At 38.2% G+C, this 13235-nt stretch overlaps 1 protein-coding gene across 3 annotated transcripts in view; it reads right to left on the bottom strand.

Moving 5' to 3' along the window:
• LOC126161942 (nucleolar transcription factor 1-A-like) overlaps positions 1 to 6491 on the bottom strand; it is a 32975-nt gene extending 26484 nt beyond the window's left edge. Inside the window, exon 1 of one of the 3 annotated variants that reach the window (XM_049918120.1) lies at positions 6396 to 6491. In XM_049918120.1, coding sequence (XP_049774077.1) covers positions 6396 to 6456 — 61 coding nt within the window. In that variant the 5' untranslated portion in view covers positions 6457 to 6491. Of the gene's footprint in view, positions 1 to 336; positions 2308 to 6188; positions 6345 to 6395 lie in introns of those variants that run through there. The other 2 variants (XM_049918121.1, XM_049918119.1) reach the window with 2 other exon arrangements.
• Between the last annotated feature and the right edge of the window lie 6744 nt (positions 6492 to 13235).

The following is a 13235-nucleotide window of genomic DNA, read 5'->3' as shown; positions in this document are numbered from 1 at the left end:
ATCTTATGAATTCGAAGACATACCTCTGCAAGATTTAAAAAGAAATACAAAAAAACTGACATTCACCATACCAGGAATAATGATGCAATTCGCAAACAAACACCATTTTCTCATCATATATTTACCAGCACAATGTTTGAAGGCTAGTTTTTATCTGCATAGAAATACTTTGTTGCAACCTAATTTCATGCATACAAATTTGTATTATTGCTTCTGGCATAGCACACTGCCATATCTTGGCATCTTGTGACATTATGTTATCCACAAAAAGGCAATGTGATCATGTAAAGTTAAGGTAATAATAGCTATATTGTGAAAAGGAAAGTTGCTACTCACCATATAGCAGAGATGCTGAGTCATAGATAGGCACAACAAAAAGACTGTCACAAATATAGCTTTCAACCAGTAAGGCCTTTGTCAAAGTTACATGACAAACACACACGAACACACTCATGCAAACACAACTCACAGACACATGACTGCGCAGTCTCAGGGAGGCCACACTGCAAGCAGCAGCACTAGTGCGTAATGGGAGTGGCGACTGGTTGGGGTAAGGAGGAGGCTGGGATGGGATGGTGGAGGGATAGTGGGTGGGATGGCGGACAGTGACAGGCTGTTTGAGAGGGCACAGGGGATGAGGTGGAAAGAGGGTAGGGCAGATATGTGAAGCCGGGAGGTGGGGGGATACAGGAAAGGAGAGAAGTAAAAAGACTGAGTGCAATGGAGGAATAAGGGCTGTGTAGTGCTGGAATGGGAACAGAGAAGGGGTTGGATGAGAGAGGACAATGACTAATGAAGGTCGAGGTCAGGAGGGTTAAAGGCATGTAGGATATTTCCACCTGCGCAATTCCTGAAAAGCTGGTGTTGGTTAGAAGGATCGATATGGCACAGGCTGTGAAGCAGCCATTGAAATGAAGGATGTCATGTTTGGCTGTGTGCTCAGCAATAAGGTGGTCCACTTGTTTCTTGGCTACAGTTTGTCAGTGGCCATTCATGCGGACAGACAGCTTGTCGGTTGTCATGCCTACATAGAATGCAGCACAGTGGTTGCAATTTAAATAGTAGATCACATGACTTATTTCGAAAGTAGCCCTGCTTTTGATGGGATAGGTGATGTTTGTGACCAGACTGAAGTAGGTTGTGATGGGACGATGTATAGGACAAGTCTTGCATCTAGGTCTATTGCAGAGGTATCAGCCATGAGGTCCTTCCTCATTTCAGGGCACGACAAGAGGTAGTCGAAACCCTGGTGGAGAATGTAATGCAGTTGGTTGGTTGGTTTGGGGAAGGAGACCAGACAGCGAGGTCATCGGTCTCATCGGATTAGGGAAGAACCATCCCGGCATTTGCCTGGAGCGATTTAGGGAAATCACGGAAAATTTAATCAGAATGGCCGGACGCGGGATTGAACCGTCGTCCTACCGAATGCGAGTCCAGTGTCTAACCACTGCGCCACCTCGCTCGGTGTAATGCAGTTGCTCCAGGCCTGGGTGGTACTGAGTTACAAGAGGAATGCTCCTATGTGGCCAGACAGTGGGACTTTCTGATGTGGTGGGAGACTGGAAATATAAGGCAAATCTCCCGTGCCTCATCTTATAAAAATAACCTTACAACTTCTTCATTTACATTGCTACAAACCCCACAGATGCTCTCATTTCACCAGTATTGATGGCTCTAAATAATTACATTATTTGATTGAAAAAATCTGTAGTTGGTTGAATATCATGGTAGATGTGGAAGTTGCGCATTTTAATCATACAGCAAAACAGTCTTGTCCTTGTGTGCTATCATTTGCCAAAATCCTATTTCAGTATCTCAAACCATTTATGAGATATGAGGAATTTATGAATATTTCATTCTAGCTTTTTCACTGACTCATGAGTTCGTGAGAGCACACTTTACATACATTCCATTTTCTAAAGACTGAAAACAGTCATCCACATCCTTCCAAGTTTAAAGAATAACTCAATATATTATCTACATTTAACACACACCAAAACATGTAACCTAACATGCATCAAACACAAATTCATAGCAAAACCTATTTTTCACTGCAAACTAAGAATTTCTTGCTGTAGTTTACCCACTACAGAAATAACTAACAATAACTAGGGCCATTAACGAAATGATAGGCAGTTCATCATGAAGCTGATTCATTAAACTACAAGGTGTGTGAGAATGAGAGTTTATTACCGAATTGTTTCTTTAAAATCGTTTGAGAAAGATTGCAGATTGGTTGGTTTGGATGACTTGCTGTTCACGAAGTCAAGCAAGCCAGCCAGGTTCCACACCGAGTAGGTCTGGCATTATAGCACAGTCACCTGCTGACGTACCCAGCACATGCTCGCAACTACACTTCCAGTTATGAAGTTCAGTTACATACCATCAAACAAAATTATTTTCTGTAGACACAGATCAACAATCAAACTGAAGATCCTTTTACAGGAGCAGCTTTCTTGTCTCAATCAACTACTTGTGGTAAGTAAGTCTACAACAAGGTTTTTGGTGTTTTATTTCTATACCCAGTCTCATCTTGTGGACTGGTCGTTTTCTTTCACATGGCAGTCCAAAAATTGTGTACTTTGTCAGTGCTGTAAAAATGAGGTTAAGAGAGACCATCGTTTTTACAAAAAAGTCAAAATATACAAAGAGAATGTGGGAACGAGAATGATAAAAAGAGTTTGCTAACGTCACAGCAAAATTCATAGTGGGTGTTCTTGACAAAGGTTGTGCTGTTAATACTCAACACTGATGAGAATTGAAAGAATAATAAAAATGTCTTTTTTTCCTTTTATGTATGTCATAACATCAAAAATTATTTTCTTTGTTAAATAGATCTGACTTTTTAAATGTTGAAACAGTCTTCATTGAAAATGTTTATGCATCTTGTGTTTTTATTTATATGTAATGTGGGTGTTCTACCTATCCAAGGATTGTAAACATAAATACCTCTGTGTTTTCAAATATTCTCTCTCTTTCTTGTGGAAGGACACTAGCAGGAAAAATTGCTGGATACTGGGCAATCTTCACAATGTCTCGTGGAAAAAAAAAAAACAATGGCTTAAGAGAGACAAAAAACAACAGAATTCAGCGAGAATAGGTTAATATCTTTAGTTAGCATACAGAGCCACAGTCCCCTATTTCTGCTTATGTGCAGTCTGCAGCATACTCAAGATGTCAGAACTCTACACTTGGCAACACTATTGATCACTGACATCACTGGCACAATGAGTGGTTGATCTGTGCCATAACATTTTAAATGTACACAACAGTTAAACAGTCCTATATAGAACTGTCCATATTCCAATTGACATTCAAATGACAATATAGGTAGTGAGGTATCCATCCATACCACCAGAGACTCAAGACAGAAATTTTAAGAAAAAAGAACTTTTTTTTTATCTTTGAATGGGAAATCATGAGAATGGTTCTGAATCAATTCATCAAGAGAGCATGTGCAGATGAAGAAAGAACCAAGAGCTATACAACCTGATGAAATAACTCAACTTCATGGAGAAAATGAAAAACAAGGTGTAAAAAAAGTACTAAAATCTGTTAAAATTCAGCTAAAACTTTCTTCATAAGCAATGCATCTACACAGCTAAAAAATACTTAATGGTTAATAATGAAAGGGGAAAGCTACAACACCAGATCACATTACAATAAATGTAACCCTTTTACAAGACAACCATGCGCATAAAACCTGTAGTGCATAACAGCAATGTCTTATTATTTTCCACAGCTGAACACCTCACTCATCATAGTAGGATAGTCATAGCAGCATGTTCATGGATCCACATGTTCATTTGTGTGTACAGTGATAAACTATGTTTCAGATCATAATTTACCTGATGCAAACTGTGTATACATGAAAGAACACTGTATAATAGGAACCAACAGAATGAGGCAGTGCAGTTACAAAAGCAATGACATATATTCTAGAGGATGGAGTTTGCTCTGTATGGCCACCCTGAATCATTTCAGGCAAATGCAAGATGGTTCCTTCATCGAGGCCACAGCCGGCCACCTGCCTTATCCTAGCAAAAGCACACGTGAATTTTTGTATATTATGAGATAATTATATTCACTGCATAACAATACCAATATTGTTTCAGATGGATGGATGGATGAATAAATAAATCAAATCAAATCTATCCTGCCACGGCACATTGCTAGGGGGCCACACACTTTCTGGGCCAAAGTTGTGCTTATGGGAAAATCTAATGGTACTCGTCTAATTGAAAGAACAAGGAAGAAATTACTGGATGAGCTGCAGAAGGTGTTTCAGCAGCTGGGTATGCATGAGAAATACACCCAAAATCCAAGACTGCCATCTGTGGCGGACTATTGTAAGGTTGGCACATGATCTTTAGGATTGTACACAGCGATCTGTATGTATGAGTGTCATGGGGGAAAAAAGTGTGACCATCTATTATATGTGGCACCTGGTCACAAGACAACCCACTGTACACTGGTATGTTGCATACAACTAGCAAATCTGTGAAAACATAATTACCGCTTGAATGGCAAGAACCATTACACATTAAAATGAATATTCTACACAATAAATTGCTGCACATAACAATACTGAATGATGTTCTGACCATCTTCAGAGTATAACTTTACTGTAGAAAACTTTTTAAAAAAATTACGATAACTGTGGCTTAACACAGCAACAAATAACTGGTTGCTGTATTCATATTATATTACTTATAATTCTTCTAAAGTCATGTTTGTAATTTATATTTCCAATGATGTGTATTAACAAGGTAAGGTCACTGTATGCCAACCCTCAAAAAAATTTAAAAATGCTGATTGTAGTTGATTTGTATTAACATCAGGCTTTTTAAAGTGGTACTGATTTGCAAGTAGGCACCAGAACTTGAAAATATCTTTCACCACATACATAGAAATACCAAAACACTTTCAGGAACTCGTACTACTAGGGTCGGGGATAACTTTTTGACAACTATAAAAAAGAAGTCAACATTCGTTAATTATTGTTGACTTTTACTCTCAACTTACTTCTGAAAGAGATACTGATGTGTAAGTAGGATCTGGAAACTGAAAATTTTTCCTTCATTGCCTAAAACCACATCTATTACTTCGACAAAATTTTATGGCAGAAGGTTAAATGAAAATTTTAAAACATTTATGGAATATGCTAGAAGACTTGAAATCTTTTTTTCAAAACTTCTGAATATAAAATACCTGGCTACAATACAATATTTTGAAAAGATAAGCACAAAGTACTCCCCCTCCCCTCTCTGGCCAAGGTACTGGGAGACTTAATATAGCACTGCACAAAACATGGCAGTAAGCCCCTAAATACGAAATAATAGAAATGTGAATGAAGAAACGGCTCAAGGGAGCACTGCACAACAGATGCATTGGAACAATGAAACAACATCCATGTTGTTGAGGTCTTCAGTCCTGAGACTGGTTTGATGCAGCTCTCCATGCCACTCTACCCTGTGCAAGCTCCTTCATCTCCCAGTACCTACTGCAACCTACATCCTTCTGAATCTGCTTAATGTATTCATCTCTTGGTCTCCTTCTACGATTTTTACTCTCCTCGCTGCCCTCCAATGCTAAATTTGTGATTCCTTGATGCCTCAGGACATGCCCTACCAACCGATCCCTTCTAGTCAAGTTGTACCACAAACTTCTCTTCTCCCCAATCCTATTCAATACCTCCTCATTAGTTACGTGATCTACCCACCTAATCTTCAACATTCTTCTGTGGCATCCATGCAACATTGAAAAGGGAATGTACCGAAGTGGGTCAATATACTATAATAATAATAATAATAATAATAATACAATATAGTTATCTTCAGAGTTTGGCTAAGGCCAGCCATAGATTCACAGGAAGTTTCATATTTCCATTTATGAGGTAATAAACGCTGAAAAGATAACTCGTTTTACTACACTAACAGTGTGACCACAAGTAATAAGGCGCGTACTTAAATCATTTCTGACGCTGTTCACACTCGATATCAGCTAATTAACAAAGCACTCGATACCTACTTTCTTGTTTGAATTATTGTAAATTATTTTTTAAGCCAAGTTATAAAGTAATACGGTAGTAAACAACGTGCAATAGTTAACGTTGCACAAATTAGTGCACCTTTGTTTCCAACTACGTCAGCTCCAGACTATCGAAATGCAAGGGCGTAAAATCTTACCAATTCATATAACGCGGTTTATAGTCACCCACGTACACGTATTATCAAAACAAAAAAAAAAAATACATTCACCCCTCAACACTCGTAAACAAACACATCAACCATGCACAACCGTGAATTCATATCCGGCACAGAACCACAGAGAATAAATCAGTCAAAGATCACTTGTTTCACGGGGTACTCTAAAACTTTTGGAATCTAATTTACCGCGCGTCAACGGGAACTGAAAACTGGCATCTGTACAGTGTGCACCTTCATCAACAGTCATGCCAGCCAATAACGATTATCAGCGAAGAACGTAACCAGGCCCAAATACTTTTATCGCAATAGTTTTATCGCAATGCTATAACCGCTATAGAAGTTTTAGTAAGTGGCTCCGTGAAAAACATGTATACTGCCGATATAAAGTGCATCTTATGCAGTGAAAGACTTTTTAATGGTTTCAGACTATGTTCAGCGAGTCAAAAATGGATTCATTCAAAATGCATCTCGAGTTCTGCCGCGGTAAGTGCAAAATGTGACTGTGGTGTAATTGGCTGTTGTTTGCGATCGATGTGCTTATCAAAACAAGATACTGTGCGAGAAGAAAACGTTGTTTCCACATTAGAACAGGATTTATTGTACGCTAAAGAGTATATACATAATTTGGAAACAGTGATTAGTGATCTCAAACAAAAACAAAAAGTGGAAAACGAGCCTTTTCTTAGGCCTAAAATAAACAGGCGTGTGAAACAAAGTGGAAATCGTTTCGAACTAAAAACAAGGAATAAATATGAGCTGCTAGACACGTATGAAGAGACGAACAACCAGGGACATAAGAGAAATGAATACACGTCTCTAGGGCATACTTTGAAGAGTGAAGAAAACACTAAATTTTCGCAAAATGGTTCACGAAGTGAGAGTAAGGGCGATGTTTACATTTTTTCAGCTAGCCACGGAAGAGGCTTAGCAGGTAAAATGGCCACTATGCAATATAAACGAAAAGTAAGTGGAACCACCAAGCCTGGGGCTCCTCTACGAGAAGTGCTAAAAAACTGTGAAACATCAGTAACAAAAGGTTCGAAATGTGTCATTATTGGAGGAGGTAACGACGTTTATAGAAACGAAAGTGTCAATGCAACAAGGGCTCTACGTGAAACCTTAGGGAAAATTACACATTCAGATGTATATGTTGTAAGCATTCCACAAAGACACGACTTGATGGAAGCTTCATGCGTAAATAAAGAAATTATTCGAACAAATAGAAAATTTAGAAAGATTTGTAGCAGTTTCGCCAATGTAACATTTATTGATGCAACAAGCTCTCAGAGAGATCATTTTACAAAGCATGGGTTGCACAGAAACAATTTTGGTAAAACAATTCTGTGCAAAGAAATATTAGAAAAAATTGACAAACCACAAGAACAGATACATCCACCCATAACACTGCCAGTGAAGGAAGAAAAGGAAGAGTCACCACTTTGCCCTATAAAGGAAAAATCAGTGTTATTACCAGCAGAAGAACCAGTGTTGTCACCTCCAGAAGAAGAAGTTGTGACACCACCAGCTGAAGAAGAAGCACCACCTTCAGAGATCCTGCAGCCAAGATATGGGAGAGGAGAGAGAAGAAAGAAACAGCTAAAGGACCAGGATTTTGTATACAATGAAGCCAGCAGCAGCCGACCAATTCACAAGAGGCAACCACCTGCCCCAGATCAGCAACAGCACACCATAACAGACATGGGGATCAACAATCTGACAAGCACACCACTCGTAGGTAATGTAAAAAATATAAATTGTGATTCAAAGTCAAACTGTATCCAGATAAACAAAAAGGGAGATAATATGCTGACATTACTTCAAGTTAATATTTGTTGTATTAGAAATAAGATGTTAGAATTGGAACATTTCTGTAAAATTAAGAATGTTGATGTAATATGTGTATGTGAGCATTGGTTAGTTGCAAATGAGGTAGATATGTTTGTACCTCAAGGATACGTCACTGCAGACATAATGTGCAGAAAGCAGAGGCGAAATGGTGGGGCTGGGATCTTTATCAGAGATAATTTCAACTTTACAAAAATAGATGTATCATCTTACTGTGCAGAGTTAGATGCAGAATTTAGTTGTATAAAAATGACTGATGAAAATCTAATAATTGTAAGCCTATACAGATCTCCCAATGGCAACATTGATACATTTTTTGAAAGATTTGAACTACTGGTTAGAAAAATACTAATGCATAAAACAAAGATTGCCATATGTGGTGATCTTAATATAGAAATGGTAAACACAAGTAATGAGCCCTCAAGAACTTTTCTTAATTTATTAAGGTCCCTTAATCTGTACTGTACCATCCAGTGTCCAACACGTAAAAATTCATGCATAGACAATATTATTGTGAATTTTCCCCGTGGCAGCTACACTGTTAGCCTTGCAAATGGGTGCTTTGCAGACCACGACCCATTGCTTCTCAATCTCTTTAGTAAGCAACCAAATTCCACTAGTGTGCACAATATGACATGGGTAAGAAGACAAAAAGAAGAATACATTATGTCATTTATTCGTATACTAGAGGATGCAAGTTGGGACTTTGTCTATAAGTGTTCATCTGAGAAGTTTGATGTTGAAACTACCTTTGAAAACTTCCTTAAAAATTATACAGAATTATGGTATTCATGCTCACCACTAATTAAAACCAACTCTTCTGGAACATATAAAAATAAAAAGCTGGAATGGTACACAGACGAACTGGTCCAGATAAGAAAAAACATGCTCGTACTATACACAGCATATAAAAATGCATGTAAACAAAGATCAGAGCAGGAGGGCACCTTTTATGCAGCATACCAAAAATGTAAAAAATTCTACAAACTTAAGCTGATACAGACAAAAAAGGCTGCTTATGAAGGGTACATAGAAGGTGCAACAAACAAGTGCAAGGCAGCATGGCAGATTGTAGCACAAGAAAATCCCACACGTCACACACATGAAACTCAGCTCACTCCAAGGGAACTAAATGACTACTTCATTAGCTCAATTAAAGAAATTGAAAGTAAGATAGAAAAAACAGATACATCTGCAAGCGATTTACTTAATGCCCTTCCACCAGTAGATCATGTCTTTAACTGGTATAGTATCACACCTGCTCAGATTAAAAGAACAGTCACAAAATTTTCAAATTCTAAAAGTATGGACTGCTACTGGCTCTCCAATTACATAGTAAAAAAAAACTGTAGACTCGATCGCTAAACCATTGGCATTCATATTTAATAAATGTTTACAGTCAGGAGTGTTTCCCGACTCCCTCAAAATTTCCAAAGTTATTCCAGTGTTTAAAAAGGGTGACAAACATCTTCCTAAAAGTTATCGCCCAATCTCAATTGTGCCAATATTTTCTAAAGTATTTGAGTCACTTATGTACACTCAATTAAGTAGCTATTTTGAGACACACAACCTTTTGAGCAATAGTCAGTTCGGATTCCGACAGGGCAGAAATACCACTGCGGCCATCCTGGAAATTGTTGACCAGACATTAACAGCCTTTGAAGACCGGAATATGGTGTCACTTGTCTTGTGTGATCTGAGCAAAGCTTTTGACTGCATTCCCTTTGGCACCCTGGTTGCAAAACTAGGTATGTAACCCAGCATTAGCAGTAATAGAGTCATATCTTCATAATAGAAGACAGTTTGTCTCAGTTAAAAATAATTACTCCCCTGTAGCAGCAGTTAGTACTGGTGTACCACAGGGCTCGGTTCTGGGACCCTTCTTCTTCATCATAGCCATCAATGACCTACCTCATCACATAAATAGTACTACCATATGCTATGCAGATGACACAACCCTCCTCACCTCACATCAGAACATCTCAGCTTTGGACAATAACACACAGGAATCACTCAAATCAGCCATCCACTGGTTCACATCCAATAAATTACTGTGTAACTCAGAGAAAACACAACAGCTTCTCTTAGGGTTACCCAAAACCATAGAAAACAAAACTGTAAAACTATTAGGAATGCATATTGATTCCAAACTTAACTGGGAAGAACACGTAAATCAGGTTTGCAAAAAGCTTTCAAGAGTCTCCTATCTCCTTTGGAAACTTAGGGACATGATTAGCATGAACTTTCTGAGAACAATGTACTGTGGACTCTTCCAGTCACATATTACATATGGCCTTCTCATATGGGGGCACAGCTCTCACAGTAACAAAATTTTGTTGATGCAGAAAAGAATGCTGCGCATAATGTGTAAAGTCGGTCCCACGGAGCACTGTCGTCCTCTCTTTATAAGGCTAAGACTGTTGACCATTGTAAACTTGTATATTTATATCTGTGTGTTACACATTAAAAACAATGGTATGGAAGGTGTTGTCAGGGAAGAAATTCATAACTACAACACTAGAAGGAAGGCAGATTATGATATACCAAGACACAGACTAACAAAAAGTAGTAACTCACACAAAGTGAATACCTTAAAAATATTCAACAAACTACCGCAATCTGTTCGGGACATGCCCACAAAAATTCTTAAACAAAATTTGTACAATTGGTTATCTGACAATCCATTTTATTCTATGCAAGAATATTATGATCTGAGTAGCACAGAGATAAACCTGTAATTGCATAATTAACTTAATTAACTACTATATATACTGTTACAAAATATTTCATATTTAATACCTTTGTATTTCAACTGTGTTAGGTAACTACTTTATTTGCCAGTGTTATGATGTGTTACGTAACTACTGTGTTTGCTACTACAATGTAACTCATTTTTGGTACCTTTGTATGTATCTGAAACAAGAATATGTATTAAGCATTGTAGTCACCTGCTTAAGGTTTATGTTATTTGTAAGTTACTCATATGCTAATTATATCTATGCCTTATATATAGTGTCTGGAATATTAATATTATTTTATGTACTGACGAAGCCTATTTCATCTTGCATGATCAATGGCTAATAAAGAATCTTGAATCTTGAATCTTGAACCGGTTTTGGGATACCATGCCTAGCTTCAGATAGTAAATGTATCCAAATACATGTACATTTTTATCAGCACCAAGTCGTCGTTCCTGCATCGCACAAGTATATTTCAACTTTTAGTGCCATTTTATAGAGTGTTTTAACAGTGAAAATGTGGTAGTTTGCCTACATTTAATTATGTAGTATGTGAAACAGATGTGTACGCTTACCGCTACATATTTTCCAATGGATGATACTGTCTTTTAGCTTGATCTTCACTGAAACATCTCTGGGTTCGGTGTTGCATGTGGAAGCCGCTCTTTCTTGGTGCTACACAATTTTTGCAACTTGACTGGCCATAAACTGACGCTCAAGTGTTCATCTTCAGCACGCCACTTTTGTAGTTGTCACAAATTCAACTAAGTGAGCAAATCGGAGCAATTCGGGCGATTATTTACATGTATAACACAACTTACGAATTTTCCTTCTTGTGAGACAGGTCCGATTCGAAATTCTAGCTTCTAACATTTTAGTGTTTGTGATACTTTCACAGAGTCTTACATCGATTATGTCTGTACTGTGGGTAGCGCGATATATTGTGTATTTTAGAACACTGCGAGTGCCGCCAGAAACTCATACATTATCGTCAATTCTAACCTTCTTGTGCATTGTAGACAGTTTAGTTACATACTGTATCCTCGTTCAACACCAATCGTTCCCTAATATCATTATACACTCACGAGAAAAAGGTATATTTTTGAGAATTTTCCGACGCTTGCTAATTTATAGTGCGAGTATTATCAAAGTTACTAGTGTCGTAAGTAAGCTGTTTGGTAATAAATCGGAATTTGTTATTTAATATTACTGTAAATAATTAACATATCTAGTCACATTAGTTTTCTCTTGTAACAGGAATATATATATTCTGTTTTTTTGTATGTTAACGCTATTGTTGACTTGCTTGATTACCATAACATTAACAGTGTTTCAGACAAACAGTAAATTTTCTTGCTATCAAGTTTTTCTGTGGTAATAGATATCTCTTTTCTGGGATTACTGGTAATATTTGTAGAGTAGAAAACTCATATAAATTAAAAGAGAATGAGCAAGCACCTTTTAAAGTTAATTGTTTACCATCCTGTAAAATACTGTACCAGGCACAATGTGGCCCCACAGCAAGCGATTGGAAGCCGCTGAGAATGAACATGTTGGGAGGGCTACTGGGAGTCACGTACCACAGTCACCAAAAGTACCTCGAGTTCTATCGTTTCCAGCGGAAACTGTCTGTACTGCAGGAAATACCTAATCTGTCAGTACACTTCTATTTCATTGAGTGGCATCTCAGTGGCAGGTCTAGACGTCTTGTACAGGGGAGACAGTGACATCTATCCCCCCAACCTACAAGCTTGAGGTGCTTTCATCCACTGAAACGGAAATTGCGCCAGTGGGACTTAGTTCGCTTATTGGGAAGCCTGGTGTGTCCTGTTTCAAGATGAGGTAACACAAAAGATAGAGGTCTCTTAATCAAATGTACAGCGAATGATTGTACCCTTTAGGAAAATTGTAACAAGGGACAGGAAGGAACACCAGGTGCACTCAGTGTGTATGCCTAGGGGCTCATCCAACATTTTGAAGAGACTATCCCGGCAGCCATTGAGGGAAAAGGGTGCAACCAACTGCAGATCATTGTGAACACTGGAACAAATAACATTCATCGTTTGGGCTCTGACGTCGTTCTTACATCATAACAGCGACTGGTAGAGAAGGTTCGAATATCAGTCTTGCTCATAGAATTTCTAGGAAGCTCACAATCTGCAGTATTGGTCCAATAATAGATTATGATCCCTGGTTCTGAGGTGAGTAGAAGGCTTGCTCCAAAGACTGAGGATTCTGCGACAAACGAAGCTGTAACTTCTTAGATTAGTGCTGTAGGGTTGAGAACTGTACAGTACCCAAAATGCTTCAAATGTACATTACACATCAGAACAGTGGTTGTCAATCTGCAGCCAGTGGGCCACATGTGGCCTGAGTCAATTACTCATGCGGCCTGTGGTTCTCAGCTGCATTTTATAGTAAAGTGCATCTAGCAACAGACTAA

The sequence above is a fragment of the Schistocerca cancellata genome, chromosome 2 (assembly GCF_023864275.1).
Source record: "Schistocerca cancellata isolate TAMUIC-IGC-003103 chromosome 2, iqSchCanc2.1, whole genome shotgun sequence".
NCBI lineage: Eukaryota > Metazoa > Arthropoda > Insecta > Orthoptera > Acrididae > Schistocerca > Schistocerca cancellata.
The sequence above is the reverse complement of the archived record's forward strand: the minus strand, read 5'-3'. Positions and strand labels throughout refer to the sequence as shown.